Below are 21873 nucleotides of genomic sequence, written 5' to 3' on the forward strand. Positions count from 1 at the left end.
GCCACTCAGGTGTGTGAAAAATCCACACCCTTGAGCGACATAGCTTGGTATAACTAACCCCCCGTATAGACAATGCTTCCTCAGCAAGAGAGCTTCTCCTGCCGACATAGCTACTGCTGCTCCGGGAGGTGGATTAACTATGCCAACAGGAGAGTTCTCTCCCATCAGCCTAGAGTATCTTCATTAAAGCACTACAGTAGTTAACACATTTCAAGGGCCATTCCAGGTGAAGTGGACCGTAGCGGTGTATCAGTAAACTCTTGTATGAACTCACACAGGAATATGATAAACGACCAAAAAAACACTTTCGGCACTTTACAGCTGCACTGATGTAGCTGCGCTGCTCTAAGCCGATGGGCAAGCGCTCTCCCATCGACTTAACTACTCCAGTCCCCACGAGCGGCTCTAGCTATGTCAGCAGGAGAAGCTCTGCCACCAACATAGTGCTGTCCATACCAGCGCTTATGTCAGTGTAAGTTAGAGCTTGGTCTACACGACACAGCTTTTAGCGACATGGCTGTGTCGCAACGGCTGTGTCGCTAAAAGTCATGCGGTATAGCTGCTGTTTGTTGGCTCTCCCGCGGACAAAAACTTCCACGTGCAACAAGTGGCGTCTGCTCTCCTGCCGACAAAGCGCAGTTCATACTGGCACTTGTCGTGGCAAAACTTTTGTCTGCGGGGGGAGGTTAATACGTTCAATTGCCAGTGTAGACATAGCCTTAGTCACTCAAGGGGGGTGATTTATTCACACCCCCCCAACTAATATAAATTATACAGACATAAGCTGTAGTGTAAACAAAGCCTTAATCACCTGTGGATGAACACTTCACAAAGTGACCACTCTATCTGACCTATCAGTCCTCATCCTCGATGGAAACCTTCACAGCACTTTCAAAAGATGAGCCTGGGAGCTAAATTCATAACTTTGCTAGATGCTCAAAATCATGAACTGAACCGAGACACTGGCTTCAACAATCTGTAACCCAACACTAACAACCCTCAAAACTGGCTCCTCCACTTCCTTTCCGTGCTTCCTTTCCACACTCCCTCCCCATGACTGGATTGCTGTTAACATGCCATTTTACCTTGAATGGCCCTTGAAATGTGCTAACTACTTATGCTAAACAATCTGTTCCACCTTGTATTTAGTGAGCTGTAGCTCACGAAAGCTTATGCTCAAATAAATTTGTTAGTCTCTAAGGTGCTACAAGTCCTCCTTTTCTTTTTGCAGATACAGACTAACACGGCTGCTACTCTGAAACCTTGTATTTAGCTGTGACATTTCCCAGACCTGAAGAGCTCTGTGTAAGCTTGGCTATATCTACACTACAGCACTTACAGTGGCACAAGAGACGCTCTAAGCTCTCCTGACGACATAGAGTTTAGAACGGTATAACTTAAAATCACTCAATGACTTGTTCAAACTGCTCTGCATACCATACACTGAAATGCAAGTACAGTATTTATATTCCAGTCAATTTATTTTATAATTATATGGTAAAAAATGAGAAAGTAAGACTTTTTCAGTAATAGTGTGCTGTGACACTTTTGTACTTTTACGTCTCATTTGGTAAGCAAGTAGTTTTGAAGTGAGATGACACTTGGGGGTACACAAGACAAATCAGACTACTGAAAGGGGTACACCATTCTGAAAAGGTTGAGAGCCACTGATTTAGGCATTCCAGGGAAGCTGGATGACCTGCAGATCATTAGTTCAAATCCAGCCAGTTTGGAAGTGACTAAAAGTAATTTCCGTCTGATGATGACTCAGGAGCCTACATGAATATGTTCACCAGGAACTGGACAAGGACCCACCATATCAACAAGTGGTCATATCACATTAATGTCTATGGCACCCTTGTTAGCACCCAAGTACATACTTAAGTGCTTATTGAATCTGGGGCCTTCCTGAGGCCTCAGAAAGGACAAAGACTGAATGGAGATAGAGACAATACCTGCTCTAGGCATGAGAAGGTGCCTGGAACAGGGTTGAGGTAGACTGGTGGATTATTGTAGAGGGACCATGGGCTGCAGCTTTCCATTCTGTCCGTATTTTGGTGACATCAATATCCAGCATTACAAACATGACATTTCACAAAAAAACAAAAGCCACAATACTTCCGTCACTGGAGTCTTCAGCTGTTCATAACTAAAGTACATAACTGTTCAGCTTTTGTCACTTCCCATCCTATATCTGCACATTTGTCAATTTATAATACAAAAAACCCCAAACATACTAACATATATAAAGTATTTATTTAATGCACATATTTACCTACAAAATTTACATCAGTTAAAAACAATGGAAGGACAGAAGTACAAAACCTTTAGGAGCAAAGGATTTTATTGCCTCAACTGAGCAAAAATTTAACATACATAAAAGTCAAACTATGCTCACTTTAAGAGGCAGCCTTGCTAATCTTATCTGTAGTGAGAGGTTACTGTGCCGGCAATAGCTTTTTGTTTTTATGCTGATGTATGCTCAATTAAATTACAAAAATCTGAAACAGGTAAAAAGGCACCTTGAACACTTAAAATTAAACTGTTATGATGATTCTAAATATTTCAAGGACTATTGTACTATGTATACACAACAGCCACACTTAGTTTCTCTGAACACTTTAGAGAGTTTTATTAATTTATTTTGTGGCACCGATCATATATTTCCTTTATCAAATTATCTGAATCCAACGTTAAATATTTGCAATACTAGTTGCATGGCCAGATTATAACAGGATAAAATCCACTCTTAAAACAGTGTGATTATTGAATTCAGATACAGTGCAGAACTTTTATAATCTGAAAGTATATTTAAGAGTTTTTAAAATCTTAAAATAATTAAAACCAGGTTGTACTGTGAATTAGATGAAAGCACTGAATTAAGGATAACCACAGTGAAAGTGGCCGAAGTACTGTACATAGACAGACAAGTGATACTTTAACATATTTGTAATATTCTTAAACATAATAAGACCTTTTTTCCCCACCATAGATTTCTCTTTTAAGTCTCTTTTGTTTGCGGATTCCAAAAATATTGTAACCAGGAATGAAAGAGACCACTGTAATTAATAAAAAGCTCTGGGAATGGCAGATAAGCATCCCTTTAAATACTGGTTCATGAGAACAAGAATTCACACAGCATGTATTACTCTTTGCTTAACATTGGCATTGATTTGCTATTTACAGTAGTTTGCAAAAAACACATTATAAGAAACAAACAAGGTTTGGTTTCCAAGTTTAACTTAGTAACCAATTAACATACTTCACTGCATGTTTTGCTCTACCTGAAGAACAAAAGTGACACTAATACTGAAAAAGAGGTAATCAAAAGTAGCAAAAGCATTGATAACATGAGGATAGTCAAAAGAGAATTTAGACAAATATGCCAGACGGTAATATTGCACACTTACGCTGTCAATTGTAAGTAAGACTCTCACTCCTAGGCAACTGAAAACCAGTCCTGTTTGACTTTTTGTGCCCCACTAGCTTGAGAAAAGGTCATTTTTGGTTTCCATGGCAGTGGACAGAGTTGAAGGAAGATCGTGATTATTGAACATGGGGCCTAGGTTTCAAAATTAGTTTTCCAGTCTGCAAAAGAAAAATTCAAGTTCAAACAAACCCTGAAATTTAACATAGCCTTACTACAAAGGTGAATATTATCTGTGCTAATTTCTCTTTAGTCTGCAACAACAGGAGTGAGAACTAAGAGTTTGCATCCATGGAACCATTAAGTAACTTGCAGTTTCATATTTTAACCATACATTATTTGTAAAAATGTAAATATGCACTCTTAGGCTGTCTACCCTTTAACAGCATGTAGAGTACAGGCACTACACACGTGCAACATGCTGCAGTAAAAGGCTCTGGCAACAGGGAACTGCCAGAGCTTCTCACTGCTGCATCCTCCCCACCAGGGCCTTTCCCTGCAGTAGAGAAAGCTCCACTATCAAGATACTATGCTGCTAAAAATAGCAGGATAGTATCTCACAGTACATGGGAGGCACTGCTTAGGCGGTTCATGCAAGTAAGCCAGTCTACACACCTAAGCCTTGTCTCACCATCTACATTGCTATTTATACCCGTGCCAGCTGGGAATGCAATGTCTGTTCAGGAAGAGAGAGCAATTTCCTCTTTTTTGCATTTATTCCTGCCTTAAACATGTACATGTAGTCAGTGAGACTAGAGTCACTTACATCATCACAGGACATATTATACTCTGCCAAGACTGTTCGACATCGGGCTGCTATGCTGTGTGAATTTCGTCAAAGAAAAGTACTAAACAAAGATTTTATGTGGGCTGCAGTTACAGTAAGAATTACCTCAACTTTCACCTGACAAACTATCAAAGGATACATTGATGGTGCCACCACTCTTTTGTGTATGCCAGCAAAGAACAAGCCTATTAGAGTAATACAGCTAATTGTGAAGAATGGATGATTCCACAATGATGTGAAAAAGGACACCTAGGAGAGAAATAAAATTATCTTGAAGAAAAACTATTAAAAGATTCCGTGATTGAAGGGACATCATCAAGCTGGAGACCAAGTATTTCAAACCGGATGTTTAGGCCACTAATGTAAACTGGAATAGATCTCTTAAAAATTCCCTTGTTACTCAGAACTTACTACTCCTTTGTAACCCTGCTACTCTTTACAAGAAGTGCTTCTGCCAAACATTTTCCCAATGAATATCCCTTCTGTTTTCAGATATTTTGGAAGGTAACAGAGAAAATATTCTCCGATTTTCCTGGGAGAAGTCCCAATTAGAGCAGCTGCCCTACTAAGTGATATATACTGTTTAAGAAAAATAACCAAAGTAAAATTTTAGATCTGCTATCCATGACGTTATCCCTTTTAAAGTGGGGACAAAGAGTGATAACATCTGAAGAGAGTTTTAAAAAACTGTGAGATCCGAGGGTATTTATTCTTCAGCTTCTGATTTGATACCATTTCTCATTGTAGTAGTGCTGTTTGAGTCTCTGCAATTAAGCTAAGTTTCTGTTTTAAAGTTCTATGGGAACAGTCTAAAATTAAAAAGTACTTTCCTGTTAATGACACAAAAATAATCAATTGTTCATCACTCATCTTGTATTTTTCTTTCCACTTCTGAATAAAATGTAATAGCTCTAGCTCAGTTTATTGCTAAGGTATAAAAATGAAAGTAAGTGAGGAATCCTTTACCAATTTTTCTTCAGTTTGGTGGTAAAGCGAATCTCCTATATTCCACTCAGAAGTTCTCTTGCACCATATAAAGTTCATTGAACAACTATACTTTCAGATTCAGTTTCACAGATACAATGTAGCCTAGAAGTCTGCCATCACTTCAATACAAGCCGCAAATTTCTGGTCTGAAATTTAGAATACCAAGCCTCAGGCCATTCCACCCACACAGTTTAGGAAAACATAAATTTGATCATCTTGGATATTCACGTTAAACAAAAACTTAAATGCATAGCTTGTGTATACATATCTAGGGTGACAAATTTTAAATTGTTCCACTGCTACAAAAAGTTATTTCAAGGAGAAAGGGGGAGATATTTCCAAAGTGCAGAGGTACATAAGAAAAAACGTTTAGGACTAATTAATTTGCTACTGTTCTCACAAGTTCAATTTTGTTGATCATGGATCAGTCTAGTTGAAGGTGGCCTCAGCCGACTATGCTCTATAGATAGACAGAATGAAGTTATTCTGGGGAAATCACCCTTATTCAGCACAGCTGTGGAATGCCTCAAAAATTCTTAGTCGCCCCTCAAAGTGCGATACCTGTGATGTAAATAATCCACTGAATTTGCTCTTTGTCACTAGTGTCTTGAATCAGTCAGAGAAATAACCCTGCTGTTAGCTTTTCACTCTTCAAGGCAGTCCACAACTCCTGACTACATACACTTTGTTTTTATTACCTAAATTACAAACATTATGAGACATTTAATATTTCAACATTAGAGTATAACTTACCTTCTGTGTCTCAGGATCTATTAACCAGTTCCAAGCACCCGTTGCTGTGCAGACTGATACCACTATAAGAATCACTGATGAAAAATAAAGGTCATAAGCAACACATCTGGTTTATATTTATTAGAAAGTATTTAAGGTCTCATGAAAAGCTTTGAAAGAGATTACATTCTATTTTATTTCCCCTCTCCATTCTTGATTTATAAGAATGTCCAAAGAAGAGCGAGATTTATTTGAAGAGTTCTACCCGCATATCATGTTTGTTTCTCATCTGGACTCCCACCTTTCTATATATGCAGTCAAAATGGAAGGAAATAAAAAAACGTTTTACCGTTTAAAACAATGCAACCCTTTCAAGAGTCTATCAGCCTCCTAGAGAGGACAAAAAAATAGTACCAGATAGTGTTTTGTTAAGTAAAGACATGTGGGGGCAGGGGTGGGGGAGAGATATAAGAGGTTTCTACTAGATACACTGATTTAGAAACATTAGTCAGAAAATTGAGGGAAAGTAGTACACAATATCTTTCTTGAGCACTACACTAAAAACCCACGCAGTATTCTGCACATAACTTCCAAGGACCAATAACACTAAAGTGCCAGTCCTGCAAGCTGCTCTGCGAGGAGGCAGGCAGCCTCGCCAACTCTTTCAATTTCATTGCAAGTGTAGCAGTACTCCAGCTCTGGGAGGCAAGTGATTATGTGAGAACCTCAGCTTTTATTACAATAAAGTTTTATTTCCAACCCTCCACTCATAGTTGTGGATAAAAGCCTGAAAGACATGAACAGTGCACATTCTCAAGGTTCAAACCTCACTGCTGGTAAAGCAGACTCGTGATGTCTTATTTTGGGGGCTAGTAATACTGATAAAATAAAAACGGTCCAGTTAGGAGCTGGAATTTGCACATTCGAAGGGGAATTTAAAAAGTTTGTATGCCATATAAAATGAAAGGTATTTCTCCAGTTTCACACAGAAAGATAGTAAAGATCTACCTATATCAATACCAGTTTTCCAGGAATAAAGTAGTTATTATACAGATAACAGAATTATGAAGTCACTAGATGCCACATCCAGTGTTTATTTAAAACTTCTTCATGAGTGTGCTTTAAGTCAGTAAAACTTTAGCCTGCATTTAAATATATTTGAACAAGTTTGGAAGAGATTGCCAACAGTTGGAAAGTGAACACACCCATTAAAAAAAATAAACTATAGGACCAGTGAACTTAATATATTGATTTTGGGGGAAACTTTGGAAAATATACTAAGGAATAGGAGAAAGCTATTGATAAACAAATGGTTTTAAGTTATCATGGTGAAAAATAGCCCAACTTGGAAACCAAACCCCTATATACAATCACAAAATAGATACAAGAATGAAAAAAGGTAGTGCAGACTATGCCTACACTAGAGAGCTTACAGTGGCAAAGCTGTACCTATGCAGCTGCACGCCTATAAGATCTCTCATGTAGCCACTCTATGCTGACAGAAGAGAGTCCTCCTGTTGACATAATTAAACCACCCCCAAAGAGCAGCAGTAGTTATGTTGGAGGGATCTCTCCCGCTGACACAGCGCATGCATACTACCACTTATGCCAGTGAAACTTATGTCACTCATGGGGGAGGGAGGGTGTCACACTCCTGAGCGACATACGTTTTGCTGACATAAGTGGTAGTGTAGATATGGCCTTAATCACAAAGCCTCAATATGCCTCGAACTTGTCCTGAAGAATTCCTTTTAAAAAGACTAATTCAGTCCTGGCCTTCTTTGCTGAGACTGCCTATGAGATCATTATCATACTGATTACACTTCTAGCTTTGTTGTTCTTGCCAATATCTACTTTTGAATAGCAACTGTGCAAATGTTATAAGCGTTTTGTGCACATAGTATAGTTGCAACAACATAAATCCATTATTTTACTTTTGCTATTTTTTGTAAAATTTGTGTATGTGTGGTACCTTCAAATATTTAAAAGATTTTTAGGCTCAGATACAAAGTATATACAGTAAGATTTTTAAAGCACGGGTTTGTTTTTGTAAACACAAATCCATAGGCATATACATGGGTAAATGCCAAATGAAGTATTAAAGAGTTAATCCAACTTCTCCTTTAAAATATTAAGCTTACTTCTCCAACGTCCTGTAGCTGGTTGCAAACATGCAATATATTCAGTAAGTCTTCTTTCAAAAGCCTTGAGATCTGAGGAAAAGACAGACAGAGATCTAATAAGTCTTGGTCTATTAGTTGACCTTTAATAGTTAATGCCTCAGATTCTGTTCTGTTACTTATGCCCTGTGCAGCTCAGACTCATAACTTACAAAGGAAAGCTGTAATGCACTGATGATGTAGTGATCAAAAATCACTTGCGTCTCAGATTAAGCAATAGTTAACGGAAAGATGCTTAGCACTGCATCTCAGCATATTAGCTTTAGAATTTACCACACTTTTTGGTTAAGCTCCCCACCAAGAAGGAATATATTAAGTGACAGGTATTTCCATATACAGAAGAGATTAGAATACCTTGACATGGTATCCCTTTGTTAATCTAAATGCAAGCCATTAATATTAATAGATTAAAATACTCTAAAACAAGGTATATTTTGAAATGTAAAATGTGTCAGAAAACCTTGTTACACTCCATGGTCTGTGTTAATGATAGATAGAGTTTGGTATTTTGTTTGTGATTAGAATGACACTATCACCATAACTCACTACAAAAATTCTTACCTCAGTTGGCATCATTTGAGATTTTTAATAGTCCTTTCAGTTTCAATAATCTATTTTTTTACATGCCACTCATCTTGGAAAATGAAAATACAATAATAAATTATTTAAGTTTTAGCCAGCTTTAGAATCTGACTCATGAAATAGCATGTTTGGTTTGCAACATTACAGGGGAACTATTTAACATGAAGAGAAGTCTACTTTAGAAATATTTTCAGATAAAAAAAAAAAAGAGTCAACTGTTCATTTTAACGTCTGTGAAGATTTCCTTTTCCAGCAGAGAAGTTTTGGGCCTAAAACTGTCCCACTAATTTATTGTTTGAAGTTTGATATTTTTTATTAATAAAAGGTATATATACTTCAAATGTAAGCTGGCTTCAAGTAACAACTACTATTCTTTGAAAGAATTTCATGTTGTATTAGAATGTCAAGTTCTAATAAAGGTGACAATGCAAAAACTACAAGAAAAATACCTTCATTAAAATGCATGCCTGTTACTGAAGTATGTACTTACTCTAAAATATACGCAGAGATTATTTCAATGTTTATCAACTGGAAAAAATGTAACTACTTTGTTAACCAATAGAAAGCATTTGTAAATTAGATATGATTTTTAGTGTTTTAAATGAAGCGAATATAAAAAAATAAAGGCTTGAGCTACATTTTATAAGTCTTGGAAGCCCAAATTAAGGACCTCTTTCAAAAAAAGGATGGGTTTGGTCTTTAAAAATGCTTGTCTACCAGTTCTAACCAAAGGGATAATTCTGATATTTACAGTGTTAGAATAAGTGTTGACAGTCACCTCAGTATTCCCATAATTTCTAATATGTCTGCTAATGTATCTACATCTTGTTTGTTTTATATATGACATTTACTAATCTATCTAATCTTGAAGTACTGGTGTATTATTAAAATATTCTCCTGTATTGATTTTTTTTGAAGAAAGCAGTTTTAAATTCCTTTTTAATATCCTTTACTACAAATCTGCACCAAAACTTAAAACAAGGCTCTGTTTTAGCAAATAAGAAAGTGAAGCTCAGTGAGCTGTATTTTTCCTGAAGAAAAGAATTCCTTGGTTAGATTATTACATCTCAATGTATTTGAGATATAGAATGCAATTAAAGAACTACAGCTGTGTTGAATACATAGCTTACATTCAAAAAGGAAAGGAATTAGTGAATATTCTATGACAAGTTTCCAACTTGTACAGCAAATCCCTTATCAACGCAGAAAAAACAGACTTAATAGACCACACTGTAAAAGCCAGGCTCGGTCATGAAACAACCAAACCAAAGAAAGATGACAAAAAGGAAGTTTTGCAAACTACTGGAGATCTTTTAGTCTGTTCCCGGTGGAGAAAGCCGATGCACGCACTCTCGTTCAAATAACTTGGCTCAGTTAAGAGTTAGAACTTTCCCCTTTTGCAACCGAATCCACTTTCTATCGTTGTTCCAAGCGCCGCTTGCAGAACAGGAACATGCCCCTCCTCCATCAATAAGCGAGCAAACAAAACATTAATCCACGACTCACCGGCTCCTCGCCTTTGAGCCATCCCCCAGGGCGTGAGGCTGTGGGCACCAGGGACCTTGTCCTGGGGCAGGTCTGCACAGCGCACCTCTGGCCCTACAGAAAACCGGAACCCCCCAGGGGAGGGGCGCCGCTCACTCCCGTTCCCCGCCCCGCACACCCTTCGCTGGCTCCCGCTGTCACTGGGCCACAGGACGCAGAACGTCCCTCCCCACTCCGGGGCGGAGGTGGGGTGGCCTCGCAGTCCCCCAGCTGCTATTGGCCAGCGCCCTGTGACGCCTCCCGCTGCAGGGGCGGGAGTCGTGGGTCAGAGGCAGGAGTCCGCTCTGGGGCGCGGGAGCCGCACAGACGAGCTCCCCCGCGGCCCCCCCCAGGAAAGGAGGAAGGGTCACTGGGCCCGGGGGGGCGGGGACCCCGCGACCCCAATTACCTTCTGCCTGCTCCAGCGAATTCATGGCGGGTGGGGGAGGGCGGTCACCACGCACGGCCGCCCCCTCCTCAGCGTCTGGAAGCCGCTCGCATCGCAGCCCAGAGAGCCGGCTCCTACTCCCACCCTGCGCCCCTTCCGCAGTCCCCCGTCCGCCACAACAACGCCGCACCTCATTGGGCATCCCCTCCGGGTCGCACCCCTCCCTAGCAAACCCCATCCCCATTGGCTGGGAAGGGAAGGGGCGTGGCTGCAGGAGGAAAGATTCCAAAAAGCGCCGGGGGTAGGACCGGCTCGTGGCAGCGCTGTAGCGTTGGACAAGAGCGGCGCGCGATGGAGCTGCGGGCAGGAGCCCGGCCGAGCAAACTGTGCGGCTGTTGCCTCTTTTTTGTATGTGTCACAGCCCTGAGGGCATCGGTCTCCACGTGCAAAACTAGAGCGAGGAGGAGACGCCTGATCCAAAGGCCATTTGGAATCTATGAAAAGACTCCTTGGTCTCTTACACTTATAGTCCTAGGGACAGTTCTGCAATTCTTTCAGACTCTTCCCCTAAAAATGTGTGCTGGATAATTTCCCATTTCAATAAATGTATATCCTTAATGTTAAGTACTGTAAATTCCTGCATTGGGTTGTGTGTGTGTGTGTGAGAGAGGGGGGGAGGAAATACATTTTAAACCAAATATTTATTATATGTTAATCAAAAAACTAAATCTTTATGAACTATTCTCGGATGTGGAATATAAAAGGCCAGAAGAATAATTGCTTGGGTTGGAGGTTGCAGCTGCAAACAAATGTGAGAAATTCTCCCATAGTTCTTTGTTACTGTATTTAATACCTCTCTTTTCTGTCCTGCAATCTGGTCCACATGACAAGTCAGTCACTATAGCTGGGGGTTAGATTAGATGATCCCTGTGGTCCCTTCTAACCGTATGATTCTGTGAACACCTATTATATTGGCACACTGACTATGTTTAATAGGTTCCTGTTTAAATATGTAGTCCAAAAAGCGATATAACTTATTTTGGTAACTTTATTTTACCATCAAACCTCAGTCTTGTTTTAGTGTTGCAAGTAGGTTTGATTAGTCACGAGGATTAATGAGTTGATGTCAGCCTTCAATATATGTAATAAAAATAACAAAGTTGAAGTGCCCCCTTTGAGTAATGTCAAAACTCCACAGCGAGAGCCTAGTTTTCAGGATCATTTGAAATTATGTTTAGTTTACAAAGAAGACGCTTTCAACACACAGCAGGGATCAGAGCAACTTACATGTGCCTGTACAACCATGTAAAGTAGTGGCCTGTGCAATGACTAGGGAATGCAAAACAAAAACCAAACTCCCTGTATTTTATATGTATGGATTGGATTTTTTCAAAGCCAACAAGGTGGAAATTCACACAGATTTATTCCTTTTCTGTCTCCCATCTGCTTGTGAAAGATATTAATCATTGTCAGGAATAGCAAAGTGTCTGGACCACATCTACCGTTCCAAAGAAGCATGCTACTACGGACCCAAAAAGCCAGCCTCATGGTTTTGACCTGCCAGGCAGACTTTGGACCACATTGAACTGCATCCGAATAAACCATGGAAGATGAAACTACTTGTGGAAAATCAAAGACTCCCTTTCATGCAATTGCGATGAGAACATCCAACCCATCCAATCATAATGCAGTGCCCCAAATGTGGATTCAAAGGTGAATTGGGTGAAACCCATGACATCACAGAGGAGGCCTTGAAATGGTTTATGGATATACAACTGCATCTATAGAATGATGTTCTGCAGATGCTGCCATATGCTTGGGAGAGAGGACAAGCATCTGAAGAGTAGAGAAATTATAAAAATGCTTGGCTGCTACCTCTACACTATCATGAAAGATGCCTGAGTTTAATCTGGATTACTTGTTTGCTCTTTAAATGTAACACTCAGAAGATGGCTTTTGTTGATTTCTGCTTGGAAAAGACAGCAACTTTTAAAGTTTACATTTTCCTAGGGCTGGGAGTCTCTCTTGAACTATTAGCGGTCAGCTCTCATGGCCTCCTCTGACTTTATTAAAATTGTTGCTGCTCCTACAAAAATGTTGGTGCTTGGCCTAATCCCTTTCTCCCATACATACAGCAAAGTTTTCTAGTTAGTGCCACGTTTTCCTTGGACCAGTTCAGAAGGTGAGATCTCTAAACCATACATCTATAATAGCATTACCTGCTTTGTCTTTAGTTCCATAATAATGGGTTTGGAGTGGTGTCCTGTATTAGTCAAAGGGAGAAAGTTGGGTACCTAGAAGGTAAAGGGGAGCCCCTACAGATGCAGATTCAACATAGGGAGAAGTGAGTGCTTAGTGAATGAAGGGTGTTCCCCATCCTGACTATGCCCTAAGAGTAGATTATGGGGCTGGAAGGTAGAAGAGAAGACTGCTTTGCACTGTCCTTAATTTTCTGATATTGAGAAAGGAGAAGAGATGGATGCTGTTGTTGCAGAGTCCTGTGAGATACACAAATGTCAAATATGACATGAATATATTGTTGATAACTATAGGTTGATTCTTCTGGTCTTTAAATCAGAAAATAAATACTCTTTCCTCACTAAAGACAAGTAAGGCTAAAAAATGTACCTTTGTTTACTCCACCTCTGTTTGTCCCAAATAGAAGACCAACAATAACTCCTTAAACTTGTGAGACACATTGTCTAAGGTCTACACAGGGAAATTGACTGGAAATTTTTGACATCTCTCTATCTATGATTAATTATCTTGTTCCTTCACTACTGTATAATGTCTCTTCTGTTTTAAGCCCTGAAGGATGTGAAATGAAAACCATGAGATATAATCAAGGAATGTATGGCCTATGTCCACTAAATTTAGAGGAACTGTAAAAGATTTTTGTTTTTCTAAATGATTGTTAGATTCTAGAAGTGATATAAATTGTGTGGAATGAGAATGAAAAAGAATATTGAAAGATATAAGCACCTACTCTGTGTATGCATTTAAAATATTAAAATAAGTTACTTAAAGGGGACATTCCAATTAATAGTCTGGGTTAATTCAGAAAGACAGTAATTGAAATAAAAAAAAAATAAAAAGCCTCCGAAAAGAAAAGGATAAAAGACACGTGTTATACACCATTGCCATCTACTGGATATCAAGGTAAGTAGCATAGAAACTGAGGGAGCAGAAAAGTGAGAGTCTGACAAATGTCCAGTACAAAATAAGTGACTTGCTCTCCTCCAATTAAAACTGAAACAGTGGAACCTCAATGTGGAACTTCAGAGTTTGCTGAACCCATCAAAGAAGCTGCAGAACCCTGTAGTGCTATTGGATGCTTATACCAGCCAATAGTCTTTCCATTCTCTTAAGGTTACCAGGATTAAGAAGAAACTTTGTTTCAGAGATTGTATTTCTCTGTGTTCTTTAATGTAAGTAACTGAAAGTTATCTTGCGGCATCTGCAGTCTTTCTGTTGATGCCCCAAGGAACTATATTTTGGGATTTTAACAATGTATTGTTATGTTATATTGTTAAAATATGTTAAACAATGTTTAACAATAAGAACGGCCATACTGGGTCAGACCAAAGGTCCACCAAGCCCAGTATCCTGTCCTCTGACAGTGGCCAATGGCAGGTGCCCCAAAGGAAATTAACAGACAGATTATCATCAAGTGATCCATGCCCTGTCACCTAATCCCAGCTTCTGGCAAACAGAGGCTAGGGACACCATTCCTGCCCATCCTGGTGAATAGCCATTGATGGACCTATCATCCATGAATCTATCTAGCTCCTTTTGAACCCCATTATAGTATTGGCCTTCACAACACCCTCTGGCAAGGAGTTCCAGAGGTTGACAGTGCGTTGCGTGAAAAAATATTTTCTTGTGTTTGTTTTAAACCTGCTACCTATTAATTTCATTTGGTGGCCCATTGTTCTTGTATTATGAGAGTATATATATGTTTCTCCTGGTATATCTAAGTAAATTGGCTTAAGAGAACCTCAAAGAAAACTTTTTCTAAACTATTTCTTTTGATGCTTTAAACTAGTACCCTTCAAAGCAAACACTAGAAATAACAGGGACACCGTTCATAAGAGTGCCTTAAGACCAACTATGTTTTTACTCCTCGGCAAATTACTTGAAGTATGATAAATGTATTATTAGAAATATTAAAGAATCAATAACTGATGATTTTAAGTAAACGTAATAAGAAATCTTGGTGATTTTTATTGTTCTATGGTATAACTGCTTGTGCTTGATCTCAATGCCATCTATGTCCATTGCCTTCAAGATAGTGTGTGGTAGGCTAATATCCAAACTTAATCTATTAAACTGTTGATTATATACCTCAGAGGTGCTTAGGCTCCTAACTTCCATTGTAATCAGGACACTTACCCAGATCCTCAAAGGTATTTAGGCTCCTAACTTCCATTTAAATCAATGGAAGTTAGGAGCCTAAATACCTTTGAGGATCTGGATAAGTGTCCTGATTTGACATAGAAACTACATAGAAACCAGGACATCACAGAGGGGATGGGAAGAGATGGGAGGGGAGGTCCCTCACAGTAACCAGGACCACAAAGGGATGGGGGGGGGAGATAGGTGACTGAGGGGTATCCCATGGTACCCAGGGCTCTACAGAGTGGAATGGGGAGATGAGTTGCCTTGAACCCAACTGGGTGAGGAGAGGTGCTGGCAGAGGTTCTGTTGGAAGTCAGGGTCCCATGGGGGAGAGGAGAGATGGGAGCTGGGAGGGGGCCCCAGTGTAAATGGGGTCCCCCAGAGGGAGGGATGAGGAGGGATGGGTGCTGGGAGGGGTTCCGATGGTGACCAGGGCCCCAGAAGGGGAGAGATGGGTGCTGGGAGGGGTCCCCATGGTAAGTGGAGTCCCACAAGGGGAGGAAAGGAGTACTTGTGGCACCTTAGAGACTAACCAATTTATTTGAGCATGAGCTTTCGTGAGCTACAGCTCACTTCATGGGATGCATACGTGGAAACTGCAGCAGACTTTATATACACACAGAGATCATGAAACAATACCTCTTCCCACCCCACTGTCCTGCTGGTAATAGCTTATCTAAAGTGATCATCAAGTTGGGCCATTTCCAGCACAAATCCAGGTTTTCTCACCCTCCACCCCCCCCACACACAAACTCACTCTCCTGGTGGTAATAGCCCATCCAAAGTGACAACTCTCTACACAATGTGCATGAAAATCAAGGTGGGCCATTTCCTGCACAAATCCAGGTTCTCTCACCCCTTCACCCCCCTCCAAAAACCACACACACAAACTCACTCTCCTGCTGGTGGTAATAGCTCATCCAAAGTGACCACTCTCCCTAATTTGTGTGGGGGGTGGAGGGTGAGAAAACCTGGATTTGTGCTGGAAATCACTTTAGATAAGCTATTACCAGCAGGACAGTGGGGTGGGAATAGGTATTGTTTCATATTCTCTGTGTATATATAAAGCCTGCTGCAGTTTCCACGATATGCATCTGAGGAAGTGAGCTGTAGCTCACGAAAGCTTATGCTGTAATAAATTGGTTAGTCTCTAAGGTGCCACAAGTACTCCTTTTCTTTTTGCGAATACAGACTAACACTGCTGTCACTCTGAAATCTCCCTACAATGTGCATGGTAATGAGTGCTGGGACGGGTCCCCATGGTAACCACGGTCCCACAGGGGGCGGAGGAGAGAAGGTTGCCCCACTGGTTCTCTCTGGGGCACAGTTCCCCGGCACCACCAACAGGGGTCACTGTGGCGGGAGGCTGCAGCCGCTGCTGGCCCCGATGCTCCCTCTTCTCCTGGCAGCGAGGGGGAAGGGGCGGTGCTTCCATTTCGCCCCAGCCAGCCTCCGGCAAACCGGCCGCCGTTGCTTTGTGCGCGAGGAGCGGAGCGGAGCGGAGGCGGCGGCTGCTGCGTGGAGTCCCCCAGCCGTGAGTGCGGGGCTCCCAGGGCCTGCCGGGCCGCGGCCGAGAGCGGGGCAGGTCGGCTGGGTCCTGGCGGGGGTGCTGGCTGGCTGGCGGGCGGGCGGGCCTGCTGGGGGGCGCACTGGGGAGCTGGAGCAGGGGCTGTCCGCCCTTCCCTGGAGCCCAGCCCGGCGCAGCGGAGGCGGTCCCGCGGGCGCCCTGTCTCTGGGTCCCGCCCGAGCTCGGGATGCTGCGGGGAGCCCTGAAGAGCTGGCGGGTGTGAAACCTTCCGCCTCTACTTACGTTGTGTGTGCAGAGCATCCTCTATCCCCAGGCCCTTTCCGCCCCCGACCCGCAGCCATCTCAGGGCTGGAGGGAGCCGGCTGGCGCGGTAACGGGCTCGGGCTCTTGCCTTTTCTTCAGCGAGCATTGAATGAGTGCTGCCGTTCAGTTAGTTCTCTCTCTTTAACTGTATGTTTCCGCCCATTTGTTAAGCCAAGCAGAGATGCATCAATTTGTTTCTCTCCTTTTATATTGCACCGTTCTGAGATCCATTGAACTTGGCACCTCTGTAAGTATTAGGCTTATTCAATTGAGCTAACATGATAGAAAAATACACCTTTCCCCCTGTCAAGGTGGGGTCTTGGTGTCTAGAATGCTGCTGTAATCAGGTCACGCTATTTTCGTAAACTGTATTTTGAGAATACATCCAAGTGTGCACTTATCCAGACCATTTTGCATGCTTGGTTACTTCTGAAATTATGCTGCAAAGCAACCAGTATTTAGGGTGGCCATACATCCTGTTTTGTCTGGGACAGTCCCTTTTTTAAGCCCTAATCAGTTGGTAAGAGCAAACGGGACAAATGACCACTTTTGTCAAAAAAGTAGGGTCTGGCAGAACATGCATGGGTTCAGGCCAGCCCCATACAGTGTCCCGCTTTCCCTTGGGGAAATATGGTCACCCTTTCAGTACTAGACTTGAAATTTATATTGATAAAATGTACAAGTGCTTATTATATATGAATGCTGGAAGTCTAAATACTAAGATGGGTGAACTAGAGTGCCTGTCATTTAAATGAGTATGTTGATATAATAGGTATCATGAAAATTTAATGGAATGAGGATAGTCAATGGGACTCGGTAATACAGGGGCTCAAATATATAGGAACAACACAGTAGGTCGTGCTGTTTGGGGAGTGGCACTAAAAGAAAGCATAGAGTCAAAATAAAAATCTTAAATTAATCAAATTGTACGTAGGATCTCTGTGAATCGAAATTCTATGCTTGAATAATAAGAGTTTAGTAGAAGGAATATACTACTGACTAGAATGGTGACAATGATTGTGAAATGCTCAGGGAGATTAGAGAGTCTCCAAAGGCAGAAAATGCAATAATAATGGGGGATTTCAACTATCCTCATATTGACTAGGTATGTCACTAGAAGCAGGGAGAACATGAATGAATGCAGCTTGTCCTGGAACCCACATAGGGAGAGGCAATTTTTGATTTAGTCCTAAGTGGAGCACAGGATCTGGTCCAACAGGTAAATATAGCTGAACCGCTCAGTAATAGCAGCCATAATGTAATTAAATTTAACATCCTTGTAGGGGGGAAATTGCCAGAGAAATCCACCACAGTAGCATTTAACTTTAAAAAGGGGGCTAATACAAAAATGAGGAAGTTAGTCAAATGGAAATTTAAAAGGAAGGGTCACAAAGGTGGAATGCCTGCAAACAACATGCAGACTATTTAAAAACACCATAATAGAGGCTCAAGCTAAATATCCTCCGCCCAACCCCCTGCCCCAAAACAGTAAGACGTTCAAAAAAAAAATGCCACTAGGGCTAAACAGCAGAGCAAAAGAAGTTGCTAGAGGCAAAATGGCATGTTTTAAAAATTGGAAGTAAAATGTTACTGAGAAAAATAAGAACATAAACTCTGGCAAGTCAAATGTAAAAGTATGATTAATCAGTCCAAGAAAGTTTTTGTGTTTTTGGCTAGTTGCTCTTAAAATTTGAACTGCAATTTTTTTTTTAAGTACTTCAGAAGCAGGAAGCCTGCCAAAAAGTCGGAGGGGCCACTGGATGATAAAGGTGCTACAGCAGGGGTGGGAAACCTTTTTTCCGATCGACAGAAAAAATTGGTCGCAGGCCACACCTTGCCCCGTGGAGGGCAGTAAGGCTCAGGGCTTCTTCCCCCCGGCAGCAGGTCAAGCCAGCTGTCACGGCTTCAGCCCGGGGGGCGCGGCGGGGCGAAGGCTCCGGGCTTTCCCTCGGCTCCGGGGTGGGGCCAGAAATGAGGAGTTCAGGGTGTGGGAGGGGGCTCCGGGCAGGGGGTTAGGGTGCTGGAGGGGGTGAGGGTTCCGGCTGGGAGTGCAGGCTCTGGGGTGGGGCTGGGGATGAGGGGCTTGGGGCGTGGGAGGTGGCTCTGGGCTGGGGCCAAGGGATTTGGAGTGTGGGACTGGGCTCAGGGCACGGGGTTGGGGTGTGGGAGGTGGTTTGGGATGGAGGCTCCGGGAGGGAGTTTTGGTGTGGGAGGGGGCTCAGGGCTGGGACAAGGGGTTGGGTTGGGGTGGGGGTCTGGGAAGGAGTTAAGGTACGGGAGGGGGTTCCGACCTGCGGCAGGGGGTTGGGGTAAGGGCACAGGATTTGGGAGGGAGTTAGGGTGTGAGAGGGAGTTCCAACCTGCAGCAGGGGATTCGGGGTGTGGACTCTGGCCAGGTGGCGCTTACCTCAGGCAGCTCCCGGTTGGTGGTGCAGCGGGGCTAAGGCAGGCTCCCTGCCCACCAGGGCTTCGCTCCGCTCCCAGAAGCGGCCACTATGTATGGCCCCTAGGCGGAGGAGCCAGGCTGCTCTGTGTGATGTGTGCTGCCTGCGTCTGCAAGCACCGCCCCCACAGCTTCCATTGGCCGTGGTTCCCGGCCAGTGGGAGCCGCAGAGCCGGCGCTGGGGGCAGGGTTGCGCACTGAGCTTCCCTGATCACCCCAGCTCCTAGGGGTCACAGGGACATGCCGGTCACCTCTGGGAGCTGCGCGGAACAAACTGGACTTCTGGCGAGCTGGCACTTGTGGCTCCAGCCCCGCCAGGGGGGCACCGAGGCTCGTGGCTTCCGGCCCACAGCATGGAGACTTGCTGTGAGCTGGATAAAATGAAGCAGCAGGCTGGATCCAGGGTCGTAGGTTCCCCACCTCTGTGCTACAGGAGCACTCAGGGAACACAAGGCCATCGCAGAGAAGCTACATGAATTCTTTGCATCAGTCTTTGCTGCAGAGGATGTGAGGGAGATTCCCACACCTAAGCCATTGTTTTTAAGTGACCTGTTTTAGGAATTGTCCAAGTTTGAAGTGTCAATAGAGAAGGTTTTTGAACAAACTGATAAATTAAACAGTAAAGAGTCACCAGGACCAGATGCTATTCACTCAAGAGTTTTGAAGGAACTCAGACATGAAATTGCGGAACTTCTAACTGTGGTATGTAGCCTATCGCTTAAATCAGCCTCTGTATCAGATGACTAGAGCATAGCTAATGTAATGCTGGATTTTTAAAAGACGCTCCAGAGGTGATCCTGGCAATTACAGATCATGAAGCCTAACTTCAGTACCAGGCAAATTGGTTGAGGTTATAGTAAAGAATAAAATTCAAACAGCTAGATGAACACAGTATGTTAGGGAAGAGTCAACGCTGCTTTTGTAAAGGTAAATCATGCCTTCTCAAGCTATTTGAATTTTTTGAGGGTGTCAACAAGCATTTGGATAAGGGTGATCCTCTGGATATAGTGTTCTTGGACTTTCAGAAAACCTTTGACAGGCTCCCTCACCAAAATCCCTTAAGCAAAATACGCAGTCATAGGATAAGAGGAAGGGCTTCTCATGGATCACTAACTGGTTAAAAGACAGGAAACTTCAAGAGTAGGAATAAATTGTCAGTTTTTGCAGTAGAGAGACGTAAATAGCAGGGTCCCCCAAGGATTTGTATTGGGATGAGTACTGTTCAGCATATTCATAAATGATCTGGAAAAGGGAGTGAACAGGGAGCTGGTTTTTACAGATGATTAAAAAAAAATTACTCAAGATAGTTAAGTCCAAAGGTTACTGCAAAAACATACAAAGGGATCTCACTCAACTAGAGATGATCCACAAGCTTGATTATTAAATACATTATTTTTTAACAAGTTGCAAGCTGTCAGTTTAAAAAATTGCAGTGTACTATGGCTGTTTTAAGACTGTTTTCTCACTTCACTTGTGAAGAGAATAAATGCAATGTATTTTGTTTTCCTAGGAATTAAAATGTCATCTTGGGTTAAGGTTACCAGGGGTCAAGTTCAGAAACCTATTGTGGATAAAAGGTAAAGTAAAATAAAAATAAACACTTCAAAAATTGTTTCTACAGATAATTGTGAAAACACTAACGCTTATTTTCATATTCAAATGTGAGAATTGTGGTCATTTCACTGTCATTGTTTTAAAATTCAGTCACTTTAAAGAGTTGAATGTCTTTAACAAAACAAACATGCATATATAAAGAGTATATAAAAAGGGAAATAAACAGTCACACCCAATTCTACTTACTATAATTCTATGAAATACATAATTGTATTCTTTAAGGCCCCATTCCTGGGAAGACTTCAGCATATTAACTTGATGCAGTGAGTTGTTCCATTGACTACAGTGGGACTACTTAGTGTGTGAAGTTAATCACATGCTTAAAATTGGAGCCTATGTTTAACATGAATCAGTGATATTTTACTTCTATAATATAGAAAACAAATTAGCTAAGCATTTAAAAATCAACATATGAAATTGTTACTTTTATCGTGTGCATTTTGTGTTATGAAACAATAGATTGAAAGGAACTTTGTAGTCAGTATTAGAACTACAATTTGTAAAATTTTCTGAAATGAATATTGTGTATACTGTTTTGTGTCATTTTTCTAATTTATAGAGGAATAAGGAATTATGCTATCCAGTTGTTGGTAGTACTGTACTGTTTGAACACACTCTGAGTACACCGTTCAGATGTCTGTGCGAGTCGGTGTTCAAAAACATTCCTAAAATATTGTGCTTGGACAACACATTTTCAATTAGTCAGTTACATTTTCAATTCTAACTTCTGTGGGGTGAAATTCACACCTATGCCAAGAACTAGCAAAAAGTCTATGCACCACTTCAATCCCAGTTAATGTCTAAAAGCAGTCTTTACATCCTATGAGAACTTAAGTGGTACACAGACCTTTTGCTGGCCCTCTGTACAGGGGTGAATTTCACCCTTAAGCCCTGATCTTGCAATTTACATCATATGGATGGACTGTTGTGCCCACACAGAGCCATGTTGATTTCAGTGGGGCTCTGTGACGGTGCAGTAG

The 21873-nt window shown here is 41.8% G+C and overlaps 3 protein-coding genes across 3 annotated transcripts in view; 1 reads left to right on the plus strand and 2 right to left on the minus strand.

Moving 5' to 3' along the window:
- The window catches only part of HEATR3 (HEAT repeat containing 3), a 40115-nt gene extending 36568 nt beyond the window's left edge, over window positions 1-3547 (minus strand). The window contains exon 1 of the mRNA XM_084644479.1: window positions 3411-3547. The gene's annotated coding sequence lies outside the window, so the exon portion shown is untranslated. The remainder of the gene's footprint in view (window positions 1-3410) is intronic.
- CNEP1R1 (CTD nuclear envelope phosphatase 1 regulatory subunit 1) lies at window positions 3448-10824 on the minus strand. Its single transcript, XM_084644480.1, has 6 exons — window positions 10629-10824; window positions 8075-8146; window positions 5955-6028; window positions 4354-4463; window positions 4194-4248; window positions 3448-3588 (listed from the first exon to the last, which is right to left on the minus strand). The coding sequence occupies exons 1-6, from the start codon at window positions 10807-10809 to the stop codon at window positions 3547-3549; spliced, it is 534 nt and encodes a 177-aa protein (XP_084500606.1). The 5' UTR covers window positions 10810-10824; the 3' UTR covers window positions 3448-3546.
- Window positions 10825-16415: 5591 nt separating this feature from the next.
- The window catches only part of LOC311529036 (uncharacterized protein), a 36952-nt gene continuing 31494 nt past the window's right edge, over window positions 16416-21873 (plus strand). Inside the window, exons 1-2 of the mRNA XM_084644682.1 lie at window positions 16416-16539; window positions 20790-20856. Of these exons, the coding sequence (XP_084500808.1) occupies window positions 20798-20856 (59 nt within the window). The 5' untranslated portion in view covers window positions 16416-16539; window positions 20790-20797. The remainder of the gene's footprint in view (window positions 16540-20789; window positions 20857-21873) is intronic.

Source organism: Lepidochelys olivacea (genome assembly GCF_965140295.1).
Source record: "Lepidochelys olivacea isolate rLepOli2 genome assembly, chromosome: 12".
Taxonomy (NCBI): domain Eukaryota; kingdom Metazoa; phylum Chordata; order Testudines; family Cheloniidae; genus Lepidochelys; species Lepidochelys olivacea.

Excerpts from the sequence above, each read along its gene's own strand:
- CNEP1R1 (XM_084644480.1), bottom strand. The coding sequence starts at position 10,809 with ATGCCCAATGAGGTGCGGCGTTGTTGTGGCGGACGGGGGACTGCGGAA. Across the intron at positions 6,029-8,074 it reads AGCTACAGGACGTTGGAGAA|TGATTCTTATAGTGGTATCA; the intron begins GTAAGCTTAATA and ends ATTTTTCATCAG. Across the intron at positions 3,589-4,193 it reads ATAATATGTCCTGTGATGAT|ACTGGAAAACTAATTTTGAA; the intron begins GTAAGTGACTCT and ends TTTCTTTTGCAG.